At 38.9% G+C, this 24,673-nt stretch overlaps 1 protein-coding gene across 6 annotated transcripts in view; it reads right to left on the bottom strand.

Annotated features, from left to right (window-relative positions):
• Positions 1-24,673, bottom strand: part of PDE4D (phosphodiesterase 4D) — an 806,167-nt gene that overhangs the window by 133,046 nt on the left and 648,448 nt on the right. For all 6 annotated transcript variants that reach the window (XM_060761516.2, XM_060761515.2, XM_060761518.2 and 3 more), the window contains 3 exons: positions 11,008-11,199; positions 3,208-3,244; positions 1,025-1,098 (listed from right to left, as the gene is read on the bottom strand). In XM_060761516.2, coding sequence (XP_060617499.2) covers positions 1,025-1,098; positions 3,208-3,244; positions 11,008-11,199 — 303 coding nt within the window. The remainder of the gene's footprint in view (positions 1-1,024; positions 1,099-3,207; positions 3,245-11,007; positions 11,200-24,673) is intronic.

Below are 24,673 nucleotides of genomic sequence, written 5' to 3'. Positions count from 1 at the left end.
TTACAACAGCAAGAATCATCTATGCCCATAGCTGAAAAGAACCAGAAGACCGGCTAATGAAAATATGTGAATTAGTTGAGATGGACAAATTGACAATATTGATTAAGGAGAAACCTCTGACTAAATTCAAGAAATACTGGGACATATTTATTACTTTTATACAGCAAAAATGGAGACAATCTCCAGTGTTTGAAGATGGTTCGCAATTCTGGATGTTCATGGGGATGGGGTGGGTGTGTTGGCACATATTGGGATGTCTTTTTGAAAAACAAGATGAAAAACAGGAGTGATGGGTAACTTCAAGGGCCATGAATGTGGAGCTCAAAACAGCATGTAATCCTCACAACCTCTGAGGATGCCTGCCACAGATGCAGACAAAATGTCAGGAGAGAGTGCTTCTGGAACATGGCCATACAGCCTGGAAAACTCACAAAAACTCAGTGATTCCAGCCATGAAAGCCTTCAACAATGCATGTAATCCACTGGCTGCACTCCTGAATTAGCGGTACTGTTTCATTTCCACTCTCCTTGACAATTTTAATTACGTCCTGACATTATGTGATTGGACATTTCCCATTCCGCTTGCAAAAACATTATATGATGGAGAAGGGGGGGGGGGGAGAATGACACCAAGCACATAGTATCTGTTGACACAGACATTGCTGCCACAAATATGGAAGAAAGGAGGGGAGGAATGAAACATGTTACTACTACATATTTAATATCACTTGCAATGTTGGCTTAAGTGAAGCAAGGTTACCATGAACTGGATTGTTTCAATGATTGCCAACTTTTATTCCAAACATAATGATGGCTGCCAGCTCATTAAAAGTAACATTTCAGGTCATCTTATAACAGGACCTATGGTTGGACTACATATTCTGGACCACAATCTCCAACAGCAATGCAGTCCTACACATTCAGAGGGCATGAGGTCAGAGATGAGTCATGTACACACGATACCACAGAGATATTAAAAAAATGTTTTGCAGAAGGGGAGAAAATTGAAAAAGGCCACACTTACTTGCTGGGTGCTCGATCCTGAAGATTGGTTAATGCAGCAAAATTATTCCGTACAGTACGTAAGCTGGCCAGCACCTGTAGCAAATAAAGATGAAGATGCTTCATTCCCTGGATCTTCAGGTATGTTGCCTGTTTCCCTCTGTTCCATTTGGACATAAACAGAAACCTTTCAAAACAGACTAGTAAACTTTCCAGGATTATTGTGGTGTCCAAAGCCTTTGACCGTTCTTTGACAATGCAGCTTTTGTAAATGCGGGGAAAGGAGTTTTGCCACTTTCTTTCTTACCAAAGAAAGCATTATTCAAAGAAGAGGGAAATTTCTTACAAAACATTCTTTGTCTTTCTCTGAAATAATTGAGCTTTGAAAAGAACAGGCCCTTGGTGTGCAGTACCCTTTGCATCACAATCATCACAAAAAGAACTTTTCACTTTTGACATCCCATCAACATAAAAGTCATTATCAAATAAATTCATGTGACCCCTGTTCATGGGCGCCAGACAAACATATGTCTGTGTAAACAGTTGTGGGGGCACACCTTAAAGTATTTACAATGGAATGGTTATTACCTTATTCACATGATTGCAGCAGTGACAGAAATGGAAGCATACACCCAAGTAGACTAACAACATGTTCAACTCGAGCAGTTGATGATAACCTAAATGGGGATGTCTAGTGGAACACAGGCCCCCTGCTTTCACAACCCTTAGTTAGGAGCTGAACTTAGAAAAAAAGTGCTAGTGGTTATGCTAGCTGGGAGATGCTGGCTTCAGTCTGAAACAGCAACTTTCTCAAATACTGCTTAGAGGCAGGGCTGTAGCCAAGCTTGGGGGGGGGGGGGGTAGGGTTCCAAACCCCCTCCCGAAATTTTTCAGGTTAAGAAAAAAAACCTGGTTTACTCATGAATTTTGAATACTTAACCAAATCCTCCTGCTAAGTCTATGAGAAGCAAAAATTAAACAAGTCTCTCCAGAATTGCAAGCACTATCTCAAGCAAATTCACAGTCATTACTTGCAGAAATTGCTGATATAGTGGAAGCAACCAAGTTTGCCCACCCACAACTAGTAGGCGAAGACATGGGAGGGATTTGAAGCCCCCCCCCCATGAAGGAGATGAGAAAATTGATTTAATTAAGTCTATATAAAATATAGACTGAACTATACTATTTAAATGATTTTGTGTTATGGAACTACTTTTCATGATTTGCTAAAAAAATTCAAACCCCCCTCCCCATTTTTTTCTGGCTACAGTCCTGCTTAGAGGTATATTGGCACTGGCAACAACACAACTAACCATGTGTCAAAAGTAGTCCATGATACGGCAGCCTGATATTCAATACATAAACACATTGGAAAATTATATATCCTTAGGGCAAGGGTGGAGCAGAAGGGGAGGAATTGTATTTCCTGGATAAATAGGCTGCAAAACCCTCTTCCTTCTATTTGACACTTCAAATGACTGTTTTTCAAAACCAGAAGTGTACTTCTGATCATTTCTCAGTTTTTTGCCCTTTGACAGTTGCTGTTTAGCAAGGCCTAAATACCCTAGATGCACCAGATCCTATATGATTGTGGAAGCTAAGCAGGACCAGCCCTAGTACTTGATTGAGAGTCCACCAATGAATGCCAGGTGTTTGTAAGCTATATTTCAGAGGAAGGAACTGGTAAAACCACATTTGCGTATTCAGGCACCAAATGGTCCTAGAGGCAGAGAATTGCTTCCTGGTCCTCCTGCAGTTTTCTTGCCTTAGGGTGAGACACTTAACGTCACTCTGTCTCCTGCCCATCCTGAAAGGGAGGATCCAGAGATAGGTGTCTGATATCTTTTCCTTCCTCCTAGGTCTCAATGCTTCATTGACTGTACACGATAGAGATGGGAACCTATGCCCTTTCTGTGTTGTTGAATTATAACTCTCTCCAAGATAAATGAGTATAGAAACTGGGGCTGGATGACAGTATCTTAGATAAGGCTGTGCCAGTTCAAAGTGTTCTGATCCATATGAGTAATAGTGGGGGCAGTTCAATTTCACAATAGTATTTCCATGAAATTAATTCATAAATTCAACAATAGTTTTGGGATAAACAAAAAAAGGTGGCTTTTTCAAACACCTGGCTGGGTATCACCTGAAAACATTGTCTACTTCCTTCAATACTTCTATGCAACACAACATCTCATGGGTACCTACCTGAGCAAATGGTGTCACAATCAAGTCATCTCCATGTCTGAAAAATAGAATAGGATGGAAAAGCATTATTAGATGTGGCAGGAGACTCTCTTCTGCAACAAGTGATGCTTTCACAATCCAACCCACTAGCTCAGAAATGAGAACCTTTTGTGAACTCCATTAGTTACTTCATCATCCTGAATTAATTCTAGCTGACCTATCATGATACTAAAGCATAATATAACTATAGTCCAGTCACTTGTTGATTGGCAAACCTCATGACTTCAGCTATGCTTATTTAGGTTGGTACACAGCTGTAATGATCAGAGACTGAGTGAGGCCATTACAGCTCTTGTTGTCTTGGGCTTAAATTCACTGGAATCTCATTGCTTTGGCATTAACCAGGCATGCCCTGAAACTTGGTAGCACCCATAATTACTTTTTTATTGAAGAGGCCTGCTCATTTAGATTTTGAAAGTGATTTGCATTGAGTGTTACTAACGGAATAACAATTTGTGAGGATTGGACAAGCTAGTCACTGCAGATGACAGGGAAGTGTTTCATACACTAATAAAAACCCAGTCAAAGTTTTCAAGTGACTCAGATGTCCGCGTACGTGTTGCTGAGTGTATACTGTTGCTGCAGCAACTGTACCTACATCATACTGTGACGTCAGAGGAAAGGCTTAGAGCGCTAAGTCTTGGCGGGTGAGGAAAAAGAGCAAGGCGATCACCATTGCTACCACCAGATACCTATTCTGTTGTGACCCAAAGTATTTATTACCCTCTTAGGAAAAAAAAACCCCAGAGTCATGTAAAAGTTAACACATGGTTATACACCTTACCTTTTAATATTTTGCATTAAGTCACCAGGGAATTGAATACAGTATGCCCCTTTTATCTATGGGGGATACATTCATAGAACATGGATATTATTAAACCCTGTCGAAATGAAGAATTTCTCATCGAAGAATAATGTAGTAACATTGGAAGACCTAGATCATGCCTAGAGAGGTCATATTTTGTTGGATGTGGATCAATGAAATTGTGGACACCAGTCCCATGGCTGTGGGGGTCTTACAGTATTAAGTAGAACACGGAAGAGCTGGCATAACATAATGTCTTATCCTGGAACAGGACAAGGTACCATATAGCTCTGTCATATTGGATAAAGCTATCTGTCCTCTCTCATCTTCCAAACTTTCACATACAGGCACAGGCATCCTCTTCCAACATTGCCTCACAGGAGATGAGGAAAAAAGGAGCATGCAGGGGCATCCAGCTCTGTTCTTGTTGCCTATACCTATGCACCACATCCCTCCATTTTCAACTGGTGAGACAGTCATGTTAGGAGGCTGGAAGGTAAGAAAGCACATGTACATGTGTCCTTCCTGGCAGAGCTTTATGGTATCTTGTCTTGTTTCGTGACCTGTTCAGAATCAAAGCATCCTGAATCTCACCTGGTAATCTTATCATCTGTGTGTGTGTTTGTGTGTAAAATCACCACGTGGCATAAAAGGTAATGGCTAAACCAACCATTACAATACAGAGAGTTTGACAGTAATGAATAACAAGTGAGAAAGTACCTGGGGTTTGAAGGCACTGATGTTACCAGAATGTAACAACACTGACTTCAAAAGTAATGTTAACAAGTTGGAATGAAATTTTATTGGTTAAACACAGGAGCAGGCAACTTTCAAGTGTTGGATTTAGGTCCCTTAAGGTCCTCCAGAACTTTTGGGAATGCCACCTACATCCACCATACCCCATTTTCCTCCTGCTTCCTTAAGATTAAACATGGCAGTCTCTTATTTATGCACCAATATTTTATACAGTGATATCTTGACTTAAAAGAATTTAATTCATTCTATGACTGAGCTCTTATCGCAAAGCAAAATTTCCCCTTGAAATACTATTAATCCTTTCCACCTCCCAAACCTTCCCATGTTACATGTTTTTAAATGAAAAATGTACTTTATACATAAGTGCTGTATAAATGCACATTATTTAATTTATTTACTATATTTGTATACCGCCTTTCTCAGCCAGTGGCGATTCAATGGAACAATCAAAAAAGAAAAATCAACTTTTATTTATTTATTTATTTATTATTTATTTAGAGCTTTTACAACCCGATCTTCTCAACCTCTGAAGAGGAAAGAAGCAAAAGGGTAGAAGCAAAACTTTATGGCAAGGAAGCACATTTGAAACAACAAAATGTATGTTGACCAGTGTAACAGCAAAGCAAAATCTGCACATGGGAAAAAAAAAAGAAAAATCAACTTTAAAATGGTAAAAGCACAAAGTTGTGGTAAAAAAGCACAAAGCCACAAAATAAAGAGGCAGAAGCATTATTTTTTTTCATACAGTATTCATTCCAGCCTCCCTCCCTTCCTTTCTCTCTCTCTCTCTCTTCATGAAACCAAACATACCAGAAATAAAAACCACACAAAATCAACTAAAAAAATAAAGTTCCTCAAAGTGGACAAGAGCAAAGCAGACTTCAATCTCCCAAAGTGGAAAAACGCATGAGGTATGGAGGCTACTCCCTTGAATCCCTAAAGTCCCATACTTCTTGCACTAGCGCTCCCTCTTGTGCTAGTGCTTTCTCTGGTACTAGCTCTTAAATTAAAATACCACTCTTATCTCAAAGCAAAAATGACCTGAGCTCTTAAATCTCTTTTAAGTTGGGATGTTCTAAATAGAGGTTCCACTATATTTAAAATACAGAACCAATGAGCACCCTATTTCCCCCCTTTTCAAGCAGTATTATAGATCACAGATTAACTTTTCAGAACATTGGACAATGTAATGTCACACATTTATATCTAGATAGCAGCAGGAAGGAAAGTCATGTGGTTCTAAACATAGAAAAGGCTGTTAACCTTCAAGGATATAGCAGAAGAAAAACAATAACAAAGAACCTCCCTGACATGCGCACAAAAATGAGTCCAACAGAACTGGTGTTTTTCCATTAATAGGTTTATAAATGCCTCTGTTTAGAAGACCCAAATATGAAAAGAAATGTGCCAAAACAATGTATGTTAAGATTCTATGATGTGGAAAAGATGAATTTTGCTGTATATCTGCATGATTTTATGGAAGCAACTCTTTTTTGAGTTATGTGAAACTTCCACCTCAGACAGTGGAACAAGACAGGCAGTAATTGTATGAAACGGCTAGGAATATTCCAACAAAAAGTAATCCCACTGGAGACATGTGGGACTGAGATAACAGCCTTTGTTCTTCCATCTTGTGATAAATGGGGGGATTTACACCTTCACTGGGCTTGGTTTTCACTGGTACTACATCATTCCAAGTCTTGCCAAAAAAAGTGCATATGGTGAGTGAGGAGGAGGAGAACAGAAGGGAGGAGACCAAGGAGGCAAAAAGCAGGGGTGAAGCAGAAGACAGAAAACTATGGAACTGTCTTACAATAAGTCATGTTGCCTTATCCCATCTAGCTTGGTCTACTCTGGTTCAGGAGTGGTTTCCCAGTATCTCACAGAGAAGTGTCACTTGAAATGCTAGTGGTTAACACTTCTGCATATGAAACTGTGCTCTGTTGCTAGGTTTTACTTTCAGGTAATGTGAGAATGGGACTAGATAGAGAGATAAGAGTCCCCAATTAGCAGGATCAAAATGATTAGATTACCTTGGAAAATTTAAAGAAACAAAGGAAATTTGAGTAGCCTGGAATAGTTTCATTGTTGCACTGTAAATGAAGATCAGGCTTGTCCATACGAAAAATAATTACCATCTCATTTCTATATAAAATATATGAGTTTGCTCTTGGTGTGTGCCAGTTATTTGTTTTCCCTTCATGGTAAACCTAAAGTGAACCCGCCACAGGTTTTTCTTGGCAAGATTTATTTGAGTGTGGGGGTGATCCTTAGTCTTTCTCTATGGATACTAAGTATTCCAAAATGTGTATCTATTAGCAAATAGGAGGATATGTAAGGTTTCTGGAACTTGATATAATTATCTGTTCTCTTTTATGGTGGTGCATTACATGGCTACCCTATAAACCAGTGGTTCTCAAGCTGTGGGTCCCCAGATGTTTTGGCCTTCAACTCCCAGAAATCCTAACAGCTGGTAAACTGGCTGGGGTCTCTGGGAGTTGTAGGCCAAAACATCTGGGGACCCACAGGTTGAGAACCACTGCGATAAACCTTATAGCAGAAGGTTTATGAGAGCCTTGTTGCAAGATCATAATCTGATCAAAAGCAAATCCATGTATATGATTAGGATCTGATTCACACTCATCGGACAGTGCAGCCTAATAGATGTAGTCAACAGCAATTTATAGACTCACACCTATGAAATAAATAAGTCATAGTGTAATCTAAAATTAGTATCAACAGAATCTCTAAACCACCAGTGGAGAAACGGACAGAAATAAAACAGAAGTTTCTTTTGATACAGGGTCAAGACAGAAAGAAAAAAATCAGTAAGCAAAGAAAAGACACTATAAAACAAAGGTAAAGGTAAAGTTTGGAAGCCAAGGTAGAGGCACAGGTGAGCTTCACACAGCCTTATTGACCGAGGAGTTCAATGCCAACCATGACAGAAACAGAAAATGAAAAGATTTTTGAAAAATTCTGTGCATGATGTGTCAGTTCAAGACATCATTCAGAAAAGAAATTGATTTTCTGAAGGGCTGTGGTGTCTAATCTTGCAATATCTGTGGACAGTCTTGCCACAAGACAGATATGACTATATTTATGTATTTATGTATTTATTTATGTATTTATTTATTTATTTATTTTTCAGTATTGCCCAAACTGTGGCATTCTCTGGGCAGTAGTTATAATAATACTGATGTTATAACTATTAGAACAAGAAACAAATTTAAGTAGACATAAACTATGTAAGAACAGCAGGAGAAGACAGGGTACAATCTGTACAGAGATATAAAAAGCAGTCAAACTTTTAAAAATAAATACAAACAGGCACTTATTAATTTAGTCCAGTTTGCTCCAGGCAAATGACCATGCTCCTTCCAACAGTACTTTAGGCATCCATTCATTTATCCATGGGTTCTTAAAGTAGACCCGTGTAATTAGGATTCCCATTATGTGGGGAATGAACACCTTTTAAAATGTCACAACTAAACATGCTAAAATGAAGCTGGCAAACACATTTCTTCCACAATATATTGCGAGTATGCATGTGTGGAGTCCCTGGTGGTGCAACGGGTGAAACCACTGAGCAGCTAAACTCACTGACCAAAAGGTTGGCGGTTCAAATCTGAGAGTGGGGTGAGCTCCCACTGTTAAGCCCAGGTTCTGCCAACATAGCAGTTCAAAAACATGCAATTGTGAGTAGATCAATAGGTACCATTTCTGCAGGAAGGTTACAGCGCTCCATGCAGTCATGCTGATCACAAGACCTTGGAGGTGTCTATGGAAAATGCCAGGTCTTTGGTTTAGAAATGGAGATGAGCCCCACCCTCCAGAGTCGGACATGACTGGACTTAATGTCAAAGGGAAACCTTTACCTTTACTATGCATGCACACCATTCATTTGAGCACCACTTCAGTTGTGGTTCACACTGCAATATGGGCTATATAACTTGATCTGCATTTTCCCATGGCAAGTATTTAGAGCTGAATTGGCTCCAGACCATTGGTTTCTGATCTCCAAGTTAACTGTTCCAAGTAAGATTATGGCTTGTATCTTGATCTCTCTATGAAGAAGACCATATCTCAGAGGAAAAAGGTTTTCTTTGAGGTCCCTCTGACAATGCTTGCCACACTGAAGGGAAAGTTTTCTTGACGTTAAAGCATTTACTTTATGCCATTTCTACTCATTATAATTTAGCAGGATAATTAACATAATATCTCATTTTAATGAATAATTGTCCATACAGGAACAGAAACCTAGTCACTGGAATGGGAAGGAAATATTTAAAAGAAAACTGCAGATGCCCTTTTCTGCCACCACATTAGCAAAATAAACGAAAGTAAGTTGTAGCTTTGTTGCTGTTTCCCAATTATTTTTATTTCTGCATGTTTTAAATTGCCCTTTTGAAAAAGTGTGCACAATTCAGCATGCTTGGATCTGTAACCTTTTGAATCAAGATAGGATTTTCTCCACTTTTACATTGAGAACACTAGAGGGAGAAGTAGATTTCATGCATGATTGCATAAGCGATAAAGTGCCTAATATTTTTCAAAGACTACATGCAAAAGGTCTGCTAATCAGAGGAAAAATGTAACATCTCTCGATTAAGTAGGATCATTGACTGGAGCAGCCCTACCACTAAGCAGAGAGAGGAAGCAACCACAGACAGTTAGCTCTGGCATGGCATGAAATGGCAACACATTGATATAAATGTATGTATAGGCATTATTCTTACTATATTTTTAGCACTAAGGATGGGGCACCTCCTTGTAGGATTTTTTTTTTTAAAAAAATCATGTTCTAAAATAAGTTGGTTAGCTTTTGAGTACTGTGCATAAGGTGCTCTGTTTCAGGCAGAAGTTTTGGTTTACTTCCTCTTTGCAGCTTAAACCCCAATGGAAACACATATCAAAATCACCCCATAGATTCTATGGGGTATTGGGGACAATTTCTAGGGAAATAAAATTACATAAAGATTTGTTGTTATTTGCTATCAGGCTGTCTGACTTACAACAATATGATGGAGAGATCACCAAAAATCCTAATCATTAACTGGCCTGCTCAGCTCTTGCAAACCCAGGGCTGTGACTTGCTGTGACCAGTAATGAGATCTTCCTTCTTCCCCACTGTCTTCTACTTTACTGAGCATTATTGTCTTTTTGAATGAGTCTTAGTCTTCTTCTGATCACAGTCTCCATTTGTTTTATAAATGACAGAGTAAAAGCATTTGAAAAATGGAGAGTGCAGGCTACTGACTGGAGCTAGCTACAGGGGGTCCACGATGCCCCTATTAAAGCAGCTCCACTGGCTGCTGATAAGTTTCCAGTCCCAATGCAAAGTGCAGGTTATCAACTATAAAGCCCTAAATGGCTCAGGTCCTGCCTATCTTCGTGGCAGCACACCCCCCCCCCCTTTCCATGAACCAGTATAGGTTCTAAGATCTGCCAGGGAGGCTCTCGTTCCCACCATCAAAAGCACGGTTGGTGGGAATGAGGGAGAGGGCCTTCTCAGTGGTCCCCTCTCCAGCTTTGGAACACCCTCCCCAGGAAGAGGCCCCCCACACTGTCCTCCTTTTGTAAGGATTTGAAGACATGGCTTTTCAAACAAGCTTTAGAGAATGCTTACTCTCTAGTTCTTCTGCACAGTAGTCGCACATCCTTGCACTTTATCCTATGCCCTCTTTCCACTGTAGCAGCTTACACTTATTCCATTCCTATTGGTTACAGCTTGACCATGTTTACAGCAGCTTTCCGCCACTAGTTGATGCCCTCAATTTTATGAAGTTTGAGTTGATGTTTTATATGCATATGAGTTTTATTTCATTGTATTTTATATTGTGCTTCATCTTTATGTTTATTCTTAGGCACTTTGTGGCATCTGTAAGCCATCCTGAGTTCTTTTAGGGAGATGGTGGCGGGATATAAGAATAAAGTTATTATTATTATTTATTTTCCTGAGCACCCCTCCCCCCACCACTTACACCCCATAGCCTCTCATATATAAACTGTTCACTAGGATTCAATCAACAAACATTCATGCTGCAATTTACATGTAGGCTACCATTTCAGCACAGTCTCTGTGGGCAACGACTCACTGAAATGTAGTAATAGGATTAAGCTGTAATTCTGAATTTTGGCTGAATTTTGGCTTATTAGTTCCAATCACCAAATGACCAGGGATTGCACAGAATACTTACATATCACTAGCGATGGAGGAGTTCCTAGACATGGACTTTGGAGAGAGGTCATAGTCACTATCAGACCGATAGAGGAAGGACTCTCGGCGTTGACTGTGAACAAAGTTAGCCTGTAGAATAAGCCCTGATCCAGGGCTTGTCATGGGATCCAAGGGACTCCGTCCCGATGAGGTGCCATTGTCTACGTCAAAACTGTAACAGAAGAAGAATGAAAAAAACATCAGTGCTATGGTACAGAACCAACAGTCTCATGAGCAACAAATTTAGGCCATTTCTCACTATCAAAGCACTCCAGTACCATTACAATTGCCATGGCTCTATCCTATGGAACCATGGTTTTGTGATTTATTTACAGTTATGTTCTGTAGAGTCATAGTGCTTCAAGGATCTTATTGGTGAGAGCCACAACAAACTGCCATAAGTTTGTGTTGTGAAAGAGGTAATACTTATCACCCAAACCTCTTTGACTGATTCTGTCTTCTTCCTACTGGGTCAAACCACAACTACTCAGCTAGTTAAGGGCTGGTAGCACTAGTGTTATGGTAGAAAAGCCCAAAATAATTGCAAAGAGACAAAAAAAGAAACCCACCAGAAGCATTATTGCCATCAGATTCCATTATATATCAGTGTTTCTTAGCTGTTTTGGACATTCTTTACAAATCTGATGAAAGGCATGGGCCACCTCCCTAGGAAAATGCATATAAGCACAGATAACAGGAAATAAATCAAAGGGGGGAAATCCAAAGTTTTTTTGTGCCTTGGTCACAGAGTGTTCTGATGCCTATCCATGCTTAGGAGTCCATGGATTACAGGTTAAGATCCCCTGCTTTAAATGAAATTTTTTTTATTAAATTTACAGCAGGACCGATTCATTTATGTGATGGTAAAGTATACCTTTATTTTATTTGTTTTACAAGTATTTATATCTTGTTTTTCCTCCAAATGGAAGAAAAAATGTCACTCTCTCCATTTGTATCCTCATACAATCCTGGAAAGTAGGTTAGCCTGGGAAACAGATCATGACAGAAGCTTTATGGCCCAGTAAGAATATGGTCCAGTGGGGATTAGAACCTGGCATATCTGGGTCCTATTTCAGAACATCAACCCACTGATCCTGGGTTTCTTTTGTTTTTCTTTACATGCTTGCAGGGGTAGTCCAATGTGCCTCCCAGAGATTTTAGACTAGAAACAACTCAAATAACCAGTTTCGAGGAAGATTTCTTTCTTTTCTTTTTTAAAAAATCACTGTCATGCATCTTTCAAAACTGAAACAAGAATTTGGAAAAAAATGAGATTGTGGCAGTAGTGGTAAATTTGCTTTCTTGTGAGGAGATCAATCCGTTCTACTTAATATCCAATCCATGCCGGCTGACACCCACATGGGTATTCCCTTTTCTTGAAAGTTTCTTCTTTGCTTCCTCTTTTGCAGGGTGTTTGCAATTATATGGTTTGCAGCACACAAACCACAGAAATGAATAGTGAATTCAAATAGCTTCCTGTGTGGTGTTCAGCCAATCCCTTTCCATTCCCAGGTTTCCTGGGCAAATAAACACAACATTGCTTTCTGGCACTTTCCCCGTCTTTCCCTGAATTTTGTATCTCTCTGTGACTTTTCAGTACAAATACTCAACACAACATAAACCAAATAATCAAAATCATGCTTATTCCAAAATCGAAACATGCAAGTATTATGCTTTGTTTTCTAAGGAAAGCTGCTTTTGAGCCTGGCTCAAAAGGAAAGATGAAAAAACACAAATTATATTAAACTGGATGTAAATATGTGTATTTATATCTTCGATCCAATGGTAGTCAAACCTTCACATGCATACTGTTGGCCTCTGATCAACTTCAGACCAATACAACTTTTGTCATAGCATTGCAAATACTAAAATACATTATTTTTATATCACTGTGCCAAACCTCAAATTCTTCATTAAAAAAACAGTCTGAAAGTAGAAGAGATGCACAGTTGCATTTCATGGAGCCCATTAATACTATACAATTATTGCACCATAGTTCAATTTCAAGTGACATGGTTTCACTACCATGGAAGCTAATGTGGAATCATAAAATTATCATTGTGTTTGTTCATAGTTATTCGGGAGCCCCGCAAAAATTGTTCCTGGAACATCTGTAATTTGCTATTCATGGTCAGGTCTTTGTATTGCAGTATGCCACTATGGTCACTAGATGGGAGTCTAAAACAACAAGGTAACCAACTTCCAAAATATAAATTACCATTTGTTTGAAATTTTGTTTGAAAAATGTTGATTCATAGGATCTGGCCATAAAAGTGAAAATGTCAAGCTTCCAGGAGGGTAGACAATGAAACCAAAGGGTTGTCAGTTCATAGTAACCATATATTACAGTTTACATTGGTGTTGAACTGATGTCAAACTTGCAGAATCTGTTTTGGTTTTTCTATCCAGTTTTTTTTTTGTAAGTTAAGGCCAAGTACAAAAGGTGATTTAGAAACAGTGGCAGATGAACAGTGAGAATAAGGGAACAGGATGTTGACTTCATCACAATTGTCCCAAGAACTGAGCCCATTGTCTTTTAAATTTTTTAAAATAAAACAATGTTCCTGTTTCCACACACGCCTTCTTGCAAGATGCCTTCTTCATTTCACCTGCCGTATTTGGGGGAAGAAAAGTTGCCGCCATTGTTAAACCATTGAGCATGCAGTTGGGGAATCCTTATCTACACTTTCCCCATAACTGAGGAATCCTTATCTACACTTTCCCTTCCCAAACTCAGGGAAAAATTGTCTCTCTGGAAATTTGCTAGGTTCTCCATATTATTATTTTAATATGCTTTCTTCAGAAGTCACTCTCAAAAATCTAGCAGTTTCCCAGAAGGGATACCTCTTTACTAATTTCCAGACCCTCCAGGGCAACTCTATGATATGACTGGATCTGGTCAGGTAATTTAATGATATTTGATCATATCCATAATTTCAGGTGTGAGAAGTTACCCAGTTCAGGTAACTCGGGTCTGGTAAGTAATGTATTCCTCATTGGATATCTTACTGTACTTCAGATTACCCATAGATTAAACCGCACCAAATAAATCTTATCTACCTTTTCTTTCCATCTCTAGTTTATAATGCTAGCCTTACTCATCAATAAGCAAGGGGGAAAAATACTCAAAGTTTCTGTTATTTACATGGAGTAAAACAGATAGAAAATTGAGAGTAGGTATGATTCAAGGATCAGTTAATTTATCACTGTCCAGTGACTAAGTACAACTGTTTTCAACCAGGCTCTTCCCTCCTGTTCTGGACTGCAACTCACAAATATTAGGAAATATGGCCATGTTCTATAGGCGTTCTCTCCTGACGTTTTGCCTGCATCTATGGCAAGCATCCTCAGAGGTTGTGAGGTCTGTTTAGAGCTGATAACCTTAGCAAGCCTAGCCATAAACTGAAGTAGACAAAAACAACAACACCCTGGACATTCCACAAATATATAAACTCATTTTTTCTACTTCCCAACAGACCTTACAACCTCTGAGGATGCCTGCCATAGATGCAGGCAAAACGTCAGGAGAGAATGCCTCTAGAACATGGCCATATAGCCTGAAAAAACCTACAAAAACCCAGTGATTCCAGCCATGAAAGCCTTCGACAATACAATATTAGGAAAACAGCAGCAAGCTTCCATGTCAAAGTAGCAATGAATCTAGTCCCAGTTAAAATCCAAATATTGAAAGAGTCTATCGGAGGCACTGAGCCTATTTTGAGGATGGCATTCAGCACCCTGGATAGTTCCATTAAAGTCTGAACTAAAACCTGGATAGCACTGACATGAAAATCCCCCAAAACCACTCTACAATAATTGTATTCAAACTAACCAAAAGGACAACATGAATGTGAAGGCTGATTTATACAAAGTTGTTGCTTTCTTTTTTATTAGCAGTTTAAAGAGGGTAGGACAGGAAGAGGCAAAATGACTAGCAGAATATGATCATTGTTTATATAGTAATTCAGTTACAAATTGGGTGTTGTGTGAAGATGCTTTCCTTTAATTCTTTAAAGCTGTTGAATTGAGTCATATCTAATCTATTGAACTCAACAATGTATATAATGAAACAGTCCTGGGTGCATTCTGGTTTTGTAGCTCAGAGTTCTACCTCAAACAACTTTATACACACTTCTCACAAAAACATACAGTGGCAGCAATTGAGCAGTAAAAGATTATGACATACGAACTAACCGATAAGGAGCAAATTTCTGAACTACATATGTCCCACTTGTTCTTTGTATCCTATCAGAATAAGATGTCAAGATGTTTTGAATCATGGCTCAGAATGGTACATGATTACTTAACGTGAAATCACTAGGAACTTACAACACTTTCCTTATGGTTGTTTTCTGACTTTTCTCCTGCAATACTCTGTCACAAGAGGAAATATTCTTGCCTTACTCAATCCTCACTTGTACTCTCTTTAACATTACTTTGCGCAAGCATATGATAGACTGAGCAAAGACAATATTCTACATAGGTCATAAATTACACCATTCCCTCTCTCTCCTAGACAACTCATCACCACTAAATCACAACAAATAAGATGTCCTAGCCCAGATATGCTATATGTCAAAACAATGTGAAGAATAATCAGCAAAGCACGAAGCTTTTAAAGTTTGCTCTTTCAAACTTCATTTACATTTTGAAAATCTTCATGTAAGATGGTTGCCGCTTAGAAAAATAATATCAAATGCATGCAGAGCTTGGTTAGCTTGGCTAACCTTTTAATTGAAGAGTAAATCTATATTACACAGCAATATCAGTGAAGACTCTGTCTCATCTTAGAAGCTAAGCAGAGTCAGCTTTAGTTAGTACTTGGATGAGAAACTGCCAATGACTACTAGATGCTGTAGGTTTTATTTCAAAGGAGGGAACTGGCAAAACCAACCCTTGCCTAAAAAATCTTTATGAAATTCATGCAGTGACTAAAAGTCACAGGAGACTTGAAGCCAGTTCCTGAGATACAAATATCAGACTTACAAATGACTCATAGTTAAGAACGAGGGTGAGACAAAAATGAGAGAAATCTACCTCTAGGAAAGGAAGATCATTCCTGAAAGAGTTATCATGGGAAAAAAGTCTCTCAGCTGAAGCTTTATCACCAATCCTTGTTTCTACAACAAGCCAAACTTTTCAAAATCCAATTATCACAGGCACAGAAAGTGAGATGAAATCTTCTGAACAGGGGCACAGACAGCCTTCTACATGCTATCCAAAGCTTGCATATTTATATGTACATGTAGATGTATATATATACATATCTGCAGTTATTCTTAAAAATGTACCAGTTCTGACTTAAAAACAAAATTAAACTTAAGAACAAATCTACAGAACCTATCTGATTCATAACTTGGGGACAACCTATACACACAGTGCCATATTAAATGCCATGGCTCTATTTTGTAAAACACCGAGACCAGGCTAGGGGGTGCTGGGCCTCCCCTGAAATAATCAGGTAACAATTATCACAAACACCATTTTTTACATTCACTTTAGTAGGGTCTTACATAATTTCCCCTTTCCTTGATTTTATCTTGGAAATGACTAAAAGGGCCATACTCAGTTCCTTTCCTTCCCTTCCTAAACCAGACATACCCAGCTCCCTCGGTACTCTCTTTTCTGTGTCAAACAGCTCCCTAAGTTATTTCTCATTGAACTTGGTCTCCAGACCTTTAATCACCTTGATCTAACTTCTCTGCACACCTTCCAGCACCCTGACCATGCAGCCTGACCAAAGCAGATTAGGTGGCACTATTACTTTTCTTAATCTGGATACCATACATTCATTGATGCAACCTAGAATAGCATAGACTTTTTTGGCTTCTACATCACACTGTTGATTCAGTTTGTGGTTTAGTATAATTCCCAGATCCTTTACACATTTACTGCTTTCAACTATGTGTCACAGATTTTATATTTGTTTGTTTCATTTTCTGTTTATCTCCTCTGGAATATAAACCACCCACACCCCCGACCCAATCTGGCCTAACCTGTAAATTTGATAGGTGTATTTTCTATTTGATTAATCGCATCTCCCCTTAAAGACCAACTCAGAAAGCGGCCATCGGAGGAGGCCCTGCTCTCTGTCCCACCCTCAACTCAAGCACGGCTGGTAGGAACAAGAGAAAGGGCCTTCTTCATTTACAGATCAATTTAATTGTAACATTGCTCAACTATACTTAATCTGCTAGTTTGCAAGAATATCATGGGGGGGGGGGGGTGCTTTATCAATGACCTAAATAAAATCAAACTACACTACGCATATCTACAATACCAAACTTATAACTCAGAAAGGAGATAAGATTAGTTTGGCATGCCTTGTTTTTGGGAAACCCATACTAGCTCTCAGCAATAATAGCATTCCTTTGTAAGTGCACACACAGGCTACCTATTTATTTATCTGTTATAGAGCCTTTTCTAGTATCAAACTAGTATCCTAGTATCAAAGTAGATGTCAAACTGACTGGTCAGTAGTTGATGAGATCCCCCCTTTGTCTTTTCTGACTATGAGGATAACATTTACTCTCTTTAGCACTTATTATTGTGTCACCATTTTCACAGTAATCTCATTAGTAACTGATTTGGTTGTTTGGTTGTATTATTATTATTATTATTATTATTATTATTATTATTATTTCTTCTGATTTTTTACTGCACAAAATTCATAATAACTCATGTGCCAAGCTTGACTTAAAGTCCTGCTACAAGATTTTGGGATTTGTAGTGTGGTTATATATATATATATATATATATATATATATATATATATATATAATTCCCTATACTACTATAGCCCTCAAGCTCTAAATAAGCCATCAGACTATAAATCCCAAGAAAGGGTATCAATATTCTATATCTGTGGAGTGCACTCTTGTTGTTGTTTTTTCAGTTGGTTAGATGGGCTTGTTGTTCATGAGTTAATTTTTGTCTGCTCTCAAATGTTCTTGGAATAGAAAAAAAAGAAAGAAAGGCCAAAAAAAAAAAAGAAGAAGAAGAAGAAGAAAAGGAAAGAATATTTACTCATTCTTTCATAGGGTGCATTTGCTTATATAAAGCTTGCACCATTTACATGATCCTAATGCATGCCCTGCCCCTGGGGTGTACTCAACTTTCCCAGGCTTCCCTGTGAAGGGAAGAGAAGGAGGGGGTTCGTCTTTTTGTGAATTGCATCTTGCACATTAAAACAGTTGGGCCATCTGAGGAAAAACTCAGACAATTTCAGTAAAACCAAGTAAAGGGTTATAAGCTAATTAAGAACTGAAAACTGGCTCAGACTGAACTGTAGACCACCCAGGAAGAAAAAGAGATCATGAACCAGAAAATACTTTGTCAGTTATTTCAAGGGGGGGGGGGGGGGGGGGAGTGATGAATAGCAGAATGGGATGATTGTCTCACAATCTAGCCCTACTCTGAGCAGGAAAGCATAGATCTTTTCAATATCTTTAGTGATATTTTCTCTCCCTATTATATCCAGCTAAGAGTTTCAAGATGAGTGATATGTATCATAATATATATATTTGTACCAGTTTTTTATCATCAGTATTTATTTTTCCATCTTTTCTTTCTTAATAAGGTAGTACTCTAAATTAACAAGAGTAGCATCACTGCATGAGAATATACATTCAGAAAGAAAGATGAAAAAGAGCATACTTTATATATGGTATGTCAGTCATTACCTCTTTTTTTAGAGTCCAGGCAAACATAAACAAAGTTATTTTTCTTAGATTACAATTCCCAGATTCCCCAAAAAACAACAAAAACAAAACACATACAGCTCGATAGCTGTACATGTGAAAAAGATCTTGAAGTCCTTGTGGACAACAAGTTAAACATGAGCCAACAATGTCATGCGGTGGCAAAAGAAGCCAATGGGATTTTGACCTGCATCAATAGGAGTATAGTGTCTAGATCCAGGGAAGTCTTGCTGTCCCTCTATTCTGCCTTGGTCAGACCACACCTGGAATCACACAGTGTCCAATTCTGGGCACTGCAATATAAGGGGGATGTTGACAAGCTACAATGTGTCCAGAGGAGGGCGACTAAAATGATCAAGGGTCTGGAGAACAAGCTCTATGAGGTGCAGCATAAAGAGTTGGGCATGTTTAGCCTGAAGAAGAGAAGGCTGAGAAGAAACATGATGGCCATGTATTAATATGTGAGGGGAAGGAATAGGGAGGAGGGAGCAAGCTTTTTTCAGCTCCCCTGGAGACTATTATTTATTCATTTATTTCCAGCATTCTACCCCGTCCTTTTCAACCCCCGGAGGGGGACTCAGGACAGCTTACCCTTGGCAACAATTTGATGCCATAACATATAAACAGACACAACAATATAACAATTTAAAACAATAGATAAAACATTAATTAAAACAATTAAAAAGCATTATTGTCAGCCATATAACCATTCCAGTCCAATTCCACTAGGACGAGGAACAATGGCTTCAAACTACCGGAAAGGATGTTCCACCTGAACATTAGGAAGAATTTCCTGACTGTGAGAGCTGTTTAGCAATGGAACTCTCTGCCCCAGAGTATGGTACAGGCTTCTTCTTTGGAGGCTTTTAAGCAGAGCCTGCATGGTTACCTGTCAGGGGTGCTTTGAATGCAATTTTCCTGTAATTGGCAGGGGTTTGGACTGGATGGCTCATGAGGTCTTTTCCAATTCTATGATTCTATGTAAAAAAAAAAAACAATCCAACATTCTCCAAATCTCACACATATAAAACATGCCACCCTTCACCCATTCTCTGGTTACACATACATCCCTCCTAGATTAGTAAAATGTTATTCTGTATTCTTGATCACTTCACAAGTGAAATTCAGGAGATGTGGTGCCAAACAACATCAGAGTATGGTCAAGATGGAAAAGTTATTAATGAAGAATAACAATCTGCTAACAACTGAAAATCGCTAGCTGATTCTCTATATGGCCTACCAATTTCCAGAACCTGATAGCTCTTCCTGAAATAGTCTTTCTGTGTTGCCAGAAGACTACAGTGAAGGCTTAGGTACAGCCTTATTCTGGAAACTTAAACCCAGCCAAGATATCGTCTTCATGCAAACCACAGCCTCAAAATTAATAACAGAAAGGTGATGGGTTCATCTTGACAGGCTGCCAGTGATGAAATATCTTGAGACTTTGTACTCATAATATCTAAAAGATTGGGGCAGATAACCTTAATAGAAAGACTTTGAAGTAGTTCTGTCATGGAATCAAATCACTGGGATATGTGTATGTGTGTGCGTGTGTGTGTGTGTGGGGGGGGGGGGGAGGGTTCAGTTCTTGTTCAGGTTTATAACTATTTTTAAAGGTCACTGTTCACATCTGATTCAGATACTAGCTTAGCAAAGTGGTTTCAAACCAGTGCAAATATCCTGAACTTTATTTGAACTGATTTTGACGCAATTTTTGTAGATTAGTATGACAAAACTTTACAATTTCAAAGCAACTTCAGCAAAAGAACTATAGCACTAGCTATATAGCTTTGAAAAGGTTATTCATTATTTTCATATGGCAGTAGGATACATTTAAGACTATTCACATCCCATGAGCTTTCAATCAGACTTCTCCACCAGGAGGACAGAACCTATTTCAGTCATTAACAATATTGGTTCAGTTTTTTTTCTTTGTGTCTGGAACAACTTGAGAAACTGCAAGAATTGGCAGTCTGCAAGGACGTTGCCCAGGAGTGGCCCAAATGTTTTACCATCCTGTGGAAGGCTTCTCTCACATCCTCACATGAGAAGCTGGAGCTGACAGATGGGAGCCCACTCTGCTCCCCAGATTCAAACCACTGACCTTTCAGTCAACAGACCTGCCAGCACAAGGGTTTAACCCATTGTACTAGGAGGGGGCCCTTGTCCCAATTTAGATATAATAATAATAAACCTGACTTTGGGGGGAAATTTGTTTTTTAACTGTCATCATGTCAACTTCAACTTATGATGACCCAAAATCATGCTGGTGTTAACAGCCCTGCTCAGGTCTTGCAGACTCAGGGCGATGGCTTCATTGGTTGAATCTATCCATCTGTAATACAGTTTTTCCTCTTTTTCTACTGCCTTCTATCTTGCCAGGTATTACACAGCCCAACCAAAAGAAAAACTTTTCCTGGTGTGGGTTGTTGTAGGTTTTTTCAGGCTATATGGCCATGGTCTAGAGGCATTCTCTCCTTACATTTCGCCTGCATCTATGGCAAGCATCCTCAGAGGTAGTGAGGTCTGTTGGAACTAGGAAAAAGGGTTTATATATCTGTGGAATGATCAGGGTGGGACAAAGGACTCTTGTCTGCTGGAGCTAGGTGTGAATGTTTCAACTGACCACATGCTCAAATATACATCTTGTAGAACATGGGAAGAAATTGAGCAGGAGTAGTGGTCCATTTCCCCCATCCATTCATCCAACTGTACCAGCATACCAGAAACGACCTAATGTTGCATCCAGTCCCCAATTTGATTAATTTTCTGAGAATTTATTTTTTCCTTTGCATTTTCTTTGTGTGTAGGGAAGAATTGAATGGAAGCAGACTACCACATTTGTGGGTGGTCTGAAGGACTTTGATTTGGTTTGCAAGCAAAAAGTTCCCTAAAATCACCACAAAAGAATTATTTGAGGCTGGTGTGGGTGCTTTTGGGGACATACTTAAGGGTTTCAATAGCAGCCTGTGCCCCATAGCTCACACTTTGTCCATTGCTGTTTTGGAACAATGGCTTTCAGATGGTGGCACAAGATATTTTAAAACTCTGTGAAAATATCTGGCCACTAATTATGCTTCCTTATCCTCTGCAAACTGAAGCCCAGAGGACTTAAGAACCGGGGCCGCTGTTACGCAATGAGTTAAACTGCTGAATTTTCTGACTGGAAAGTTGTCGGTTCAGATCTGCAAGGTGGGGTGAGTTCCCACTGTTAGCCCAAACTCCTGCCAACCTACCAGTTCGAAAACGTGCAAATGTGAGTAGATCAATAGGTGCCACTTTGGCAGGAAGGTGAATGGTACTCCATATAGTCATGCCGTCCACATGACCTAAGTATATATGGACAATGCAGGCTCTTCGGCTTAGAAATTGAGATGATCATCACCCCCCAGAGCCAAAGATGAAAGGGGAAGCCTTTACCTTTATCTGTGTTTCATTGTTTCGAGCCATTGAATGTTTGCTTTGTCTCTGTATATGCTGGAATCCGCCCTGAATCCCTTCGGGGAGATAGGGCGGAATACAAATGAAGTGCTCTAGAAACCCATCAAATGTATTTCCCTCTTTAAACCAGTTCTTCTTTTGTCAGTCAAAAAACTCACATTCAATTTAACCAAGAGTTTCTGAGTTATATAATTGAATTTGAACTAATTTATGGGTAGAGAGGCAGATTAAAAAAAAATCTTCCTCTAAAAATACTGCAGTTCAGGGACACCAAATTCACTGGAATATGGCCATAAAAAACAAAATAGTTCTTCAAATAGTTATTAGAACCACAAGATGTAGCAATAACCATCATCACAGGCAAGTTTTGAAAAGGGCTTGCTCCAAATATTTTCCTTCATGTACAAAAGAACAAGATGGTGCCCCTCAAAACATATGCAGCGGTTGACTGAATTGACCATTGAATCTTACTACTAGTTAAGAAGTAAAGACAAGCTGTGGTACTCTTCAAAGCTGGAATTAGCTATGGAACGTCATACTGCATATGGCATCTGCTACCTGAGTCAAATGTCTAATAGTAGGGCCAGCCCTGGTTTTAAAATAACATTTGATAAAAAAAAATTCACAAACTGATCCTCCATCAACATTAGGTCTAGTTTTGAAATGGAAATTCCATATCTAAAATTAAGTATCACGTCAGGAGGTGCTTCATTTTTTTCAGAGTCTGTTAAAATGTTGGTTACTAGCATTCAACACATCAGTCATCTATAATTTTCTAAAAATATAATTTTAATGACAATTTAAAAAGTGATGGTGTAGCAAAGGCTTTGGCCAGAATTCTGGATGACGAGATATATCTCACATGTGCAAGTGTAATAGATCTCCTGTCTCTATGCTGCACCTTATCTCTGTTGCAATCCTATTCCCAATATGGCCATTTATCACTGTGAAGTGTTGGGGAACAGTGGAGAAACATCCAGGTATTTTCTTATAGCCTGCTGCATAGAAGTGACATCATCCTGGGGGACTTCCAAAGAATCCCTAAGGTATCTTAGAGGGTGGCTATCACTGTATATGAAATTGAAAAGAAAATAGCTGGACACGTCTCTGCCGGTTCTTGTTAACTGGGGCCATATTACCTGGGAGGGAAACATTTGGATTGTTGCACAGTAGGTGCAGAAGTCCATTTCTGAATTCCATTTCTGTAACTCGCTATTTCTGTGCAATGACAGAAATAGCGAGTTACAGTATTATAAGTGGGACCTGTCATATTGTAACTCACTGATAGGATACCAACCATAGTATGAGTTTAAGGATTTTGTGTGTTGATGTGAGGCACAGCTTCCAGTAAGCATGGTAAGTGCTATGATTGAACGGCAACCAGGAAATCACATGGAATATGCATAACTGCTTGGCTGCTTTCATACCCTCCAGCATGTCACAGATGAAACCCAGGATGTGCATGGCCAAGCAATGTCAGAATGTAGTCAAGTTTGCAAAAATGAATAATGAGGACGAACAAACCAAGCTAGGAGAAGCCACAGTATTTAGGCTTTCTCTGAGCAATCCTACTGGGAAGGACAAGATTCGGCTTCCTTCTCTTCTCAATATTGAGTCACCAATAATTTTCTAAAAATATAATTTCAATAACAACAAAAAAGTGATTGTGTAGCATCACCTGCATGCTTTGCTTGCTTAGAGAGGTGCTCAGCTGGCTGTTAGAACTTCATTATCTTTGAGATCTAGCTAAAATTCTTGTATTTTTTTCTTTCACTTTCAGTAAGATGAGATATGATCAAAGGACTCGGGGAATGATCAATGTGCTTCTGGACTTTGCTTTGATGAATTATTGTTTGTTTGTCTGAATCTGTGCAGCTTGAAGTCATAACCAGATTCTTCTAATTGATAAATGAGTCATATTCATGACCGCTTCAGAAGTTCCACATTCACACACAGTTTACTTTGAGATGTTCCTTTGTCTTGAACGAAGAGGACAGTTTGTACTTCACGTTCAAGGATGGAATAATGAATCAGTTTCACTTTTTTCCACACTTCAGTATTTTAAATGCCATGTTATTTTCATGCAAAATTACACAATTTCTGATTTTTGGGAAAAAAATTCTAGAAAACAAACATATTTTCCATTTGCACCAGCTAACCGTATTAGGCAACTGGCAAAACTTGCTTTAAATGACCCTATGAAAAACCCACTGGGTTGCCTTATTTCAACAGGTAACTTGAAGGCACACAGACATCCTTAGTATACAGAGAGTGTTGTTGTATTCATCTACCATGTAGATATGGTATATGCAGGAGGCAATATGAAAGCATTCCCACTTAATGAAAATCCTCCCCCCACTCAGATTTTTTTTTTCAGCTTTCAAATTTCTAGTACTGTAGATAGTGAGCTGCACCTAGACCATTCAGATTTGCTATGTTCGCAATCCTTTGGTAACTTTGCCTGCTCCTTTCCTTTGGAAGCCAATATTGTATTTTTCATATGTT

Source organism: Anolis sagrei, chromosome 2 (genome assembly GCF_037176765.1).
Source record: "Anolis sagrei isolate rAnoSag1 chromosome 2, rAnoSag1.mat, whole genome shotgun sequence".
NCBI lineage: Eukaryota > Metazoa > Chordata > Lepidosauria > Squamata > Dactyloidae > Anolis > Anolis sagrei.
This window is presented reverse-complemented; position numbering and strand designations above follow the sequence as displayed.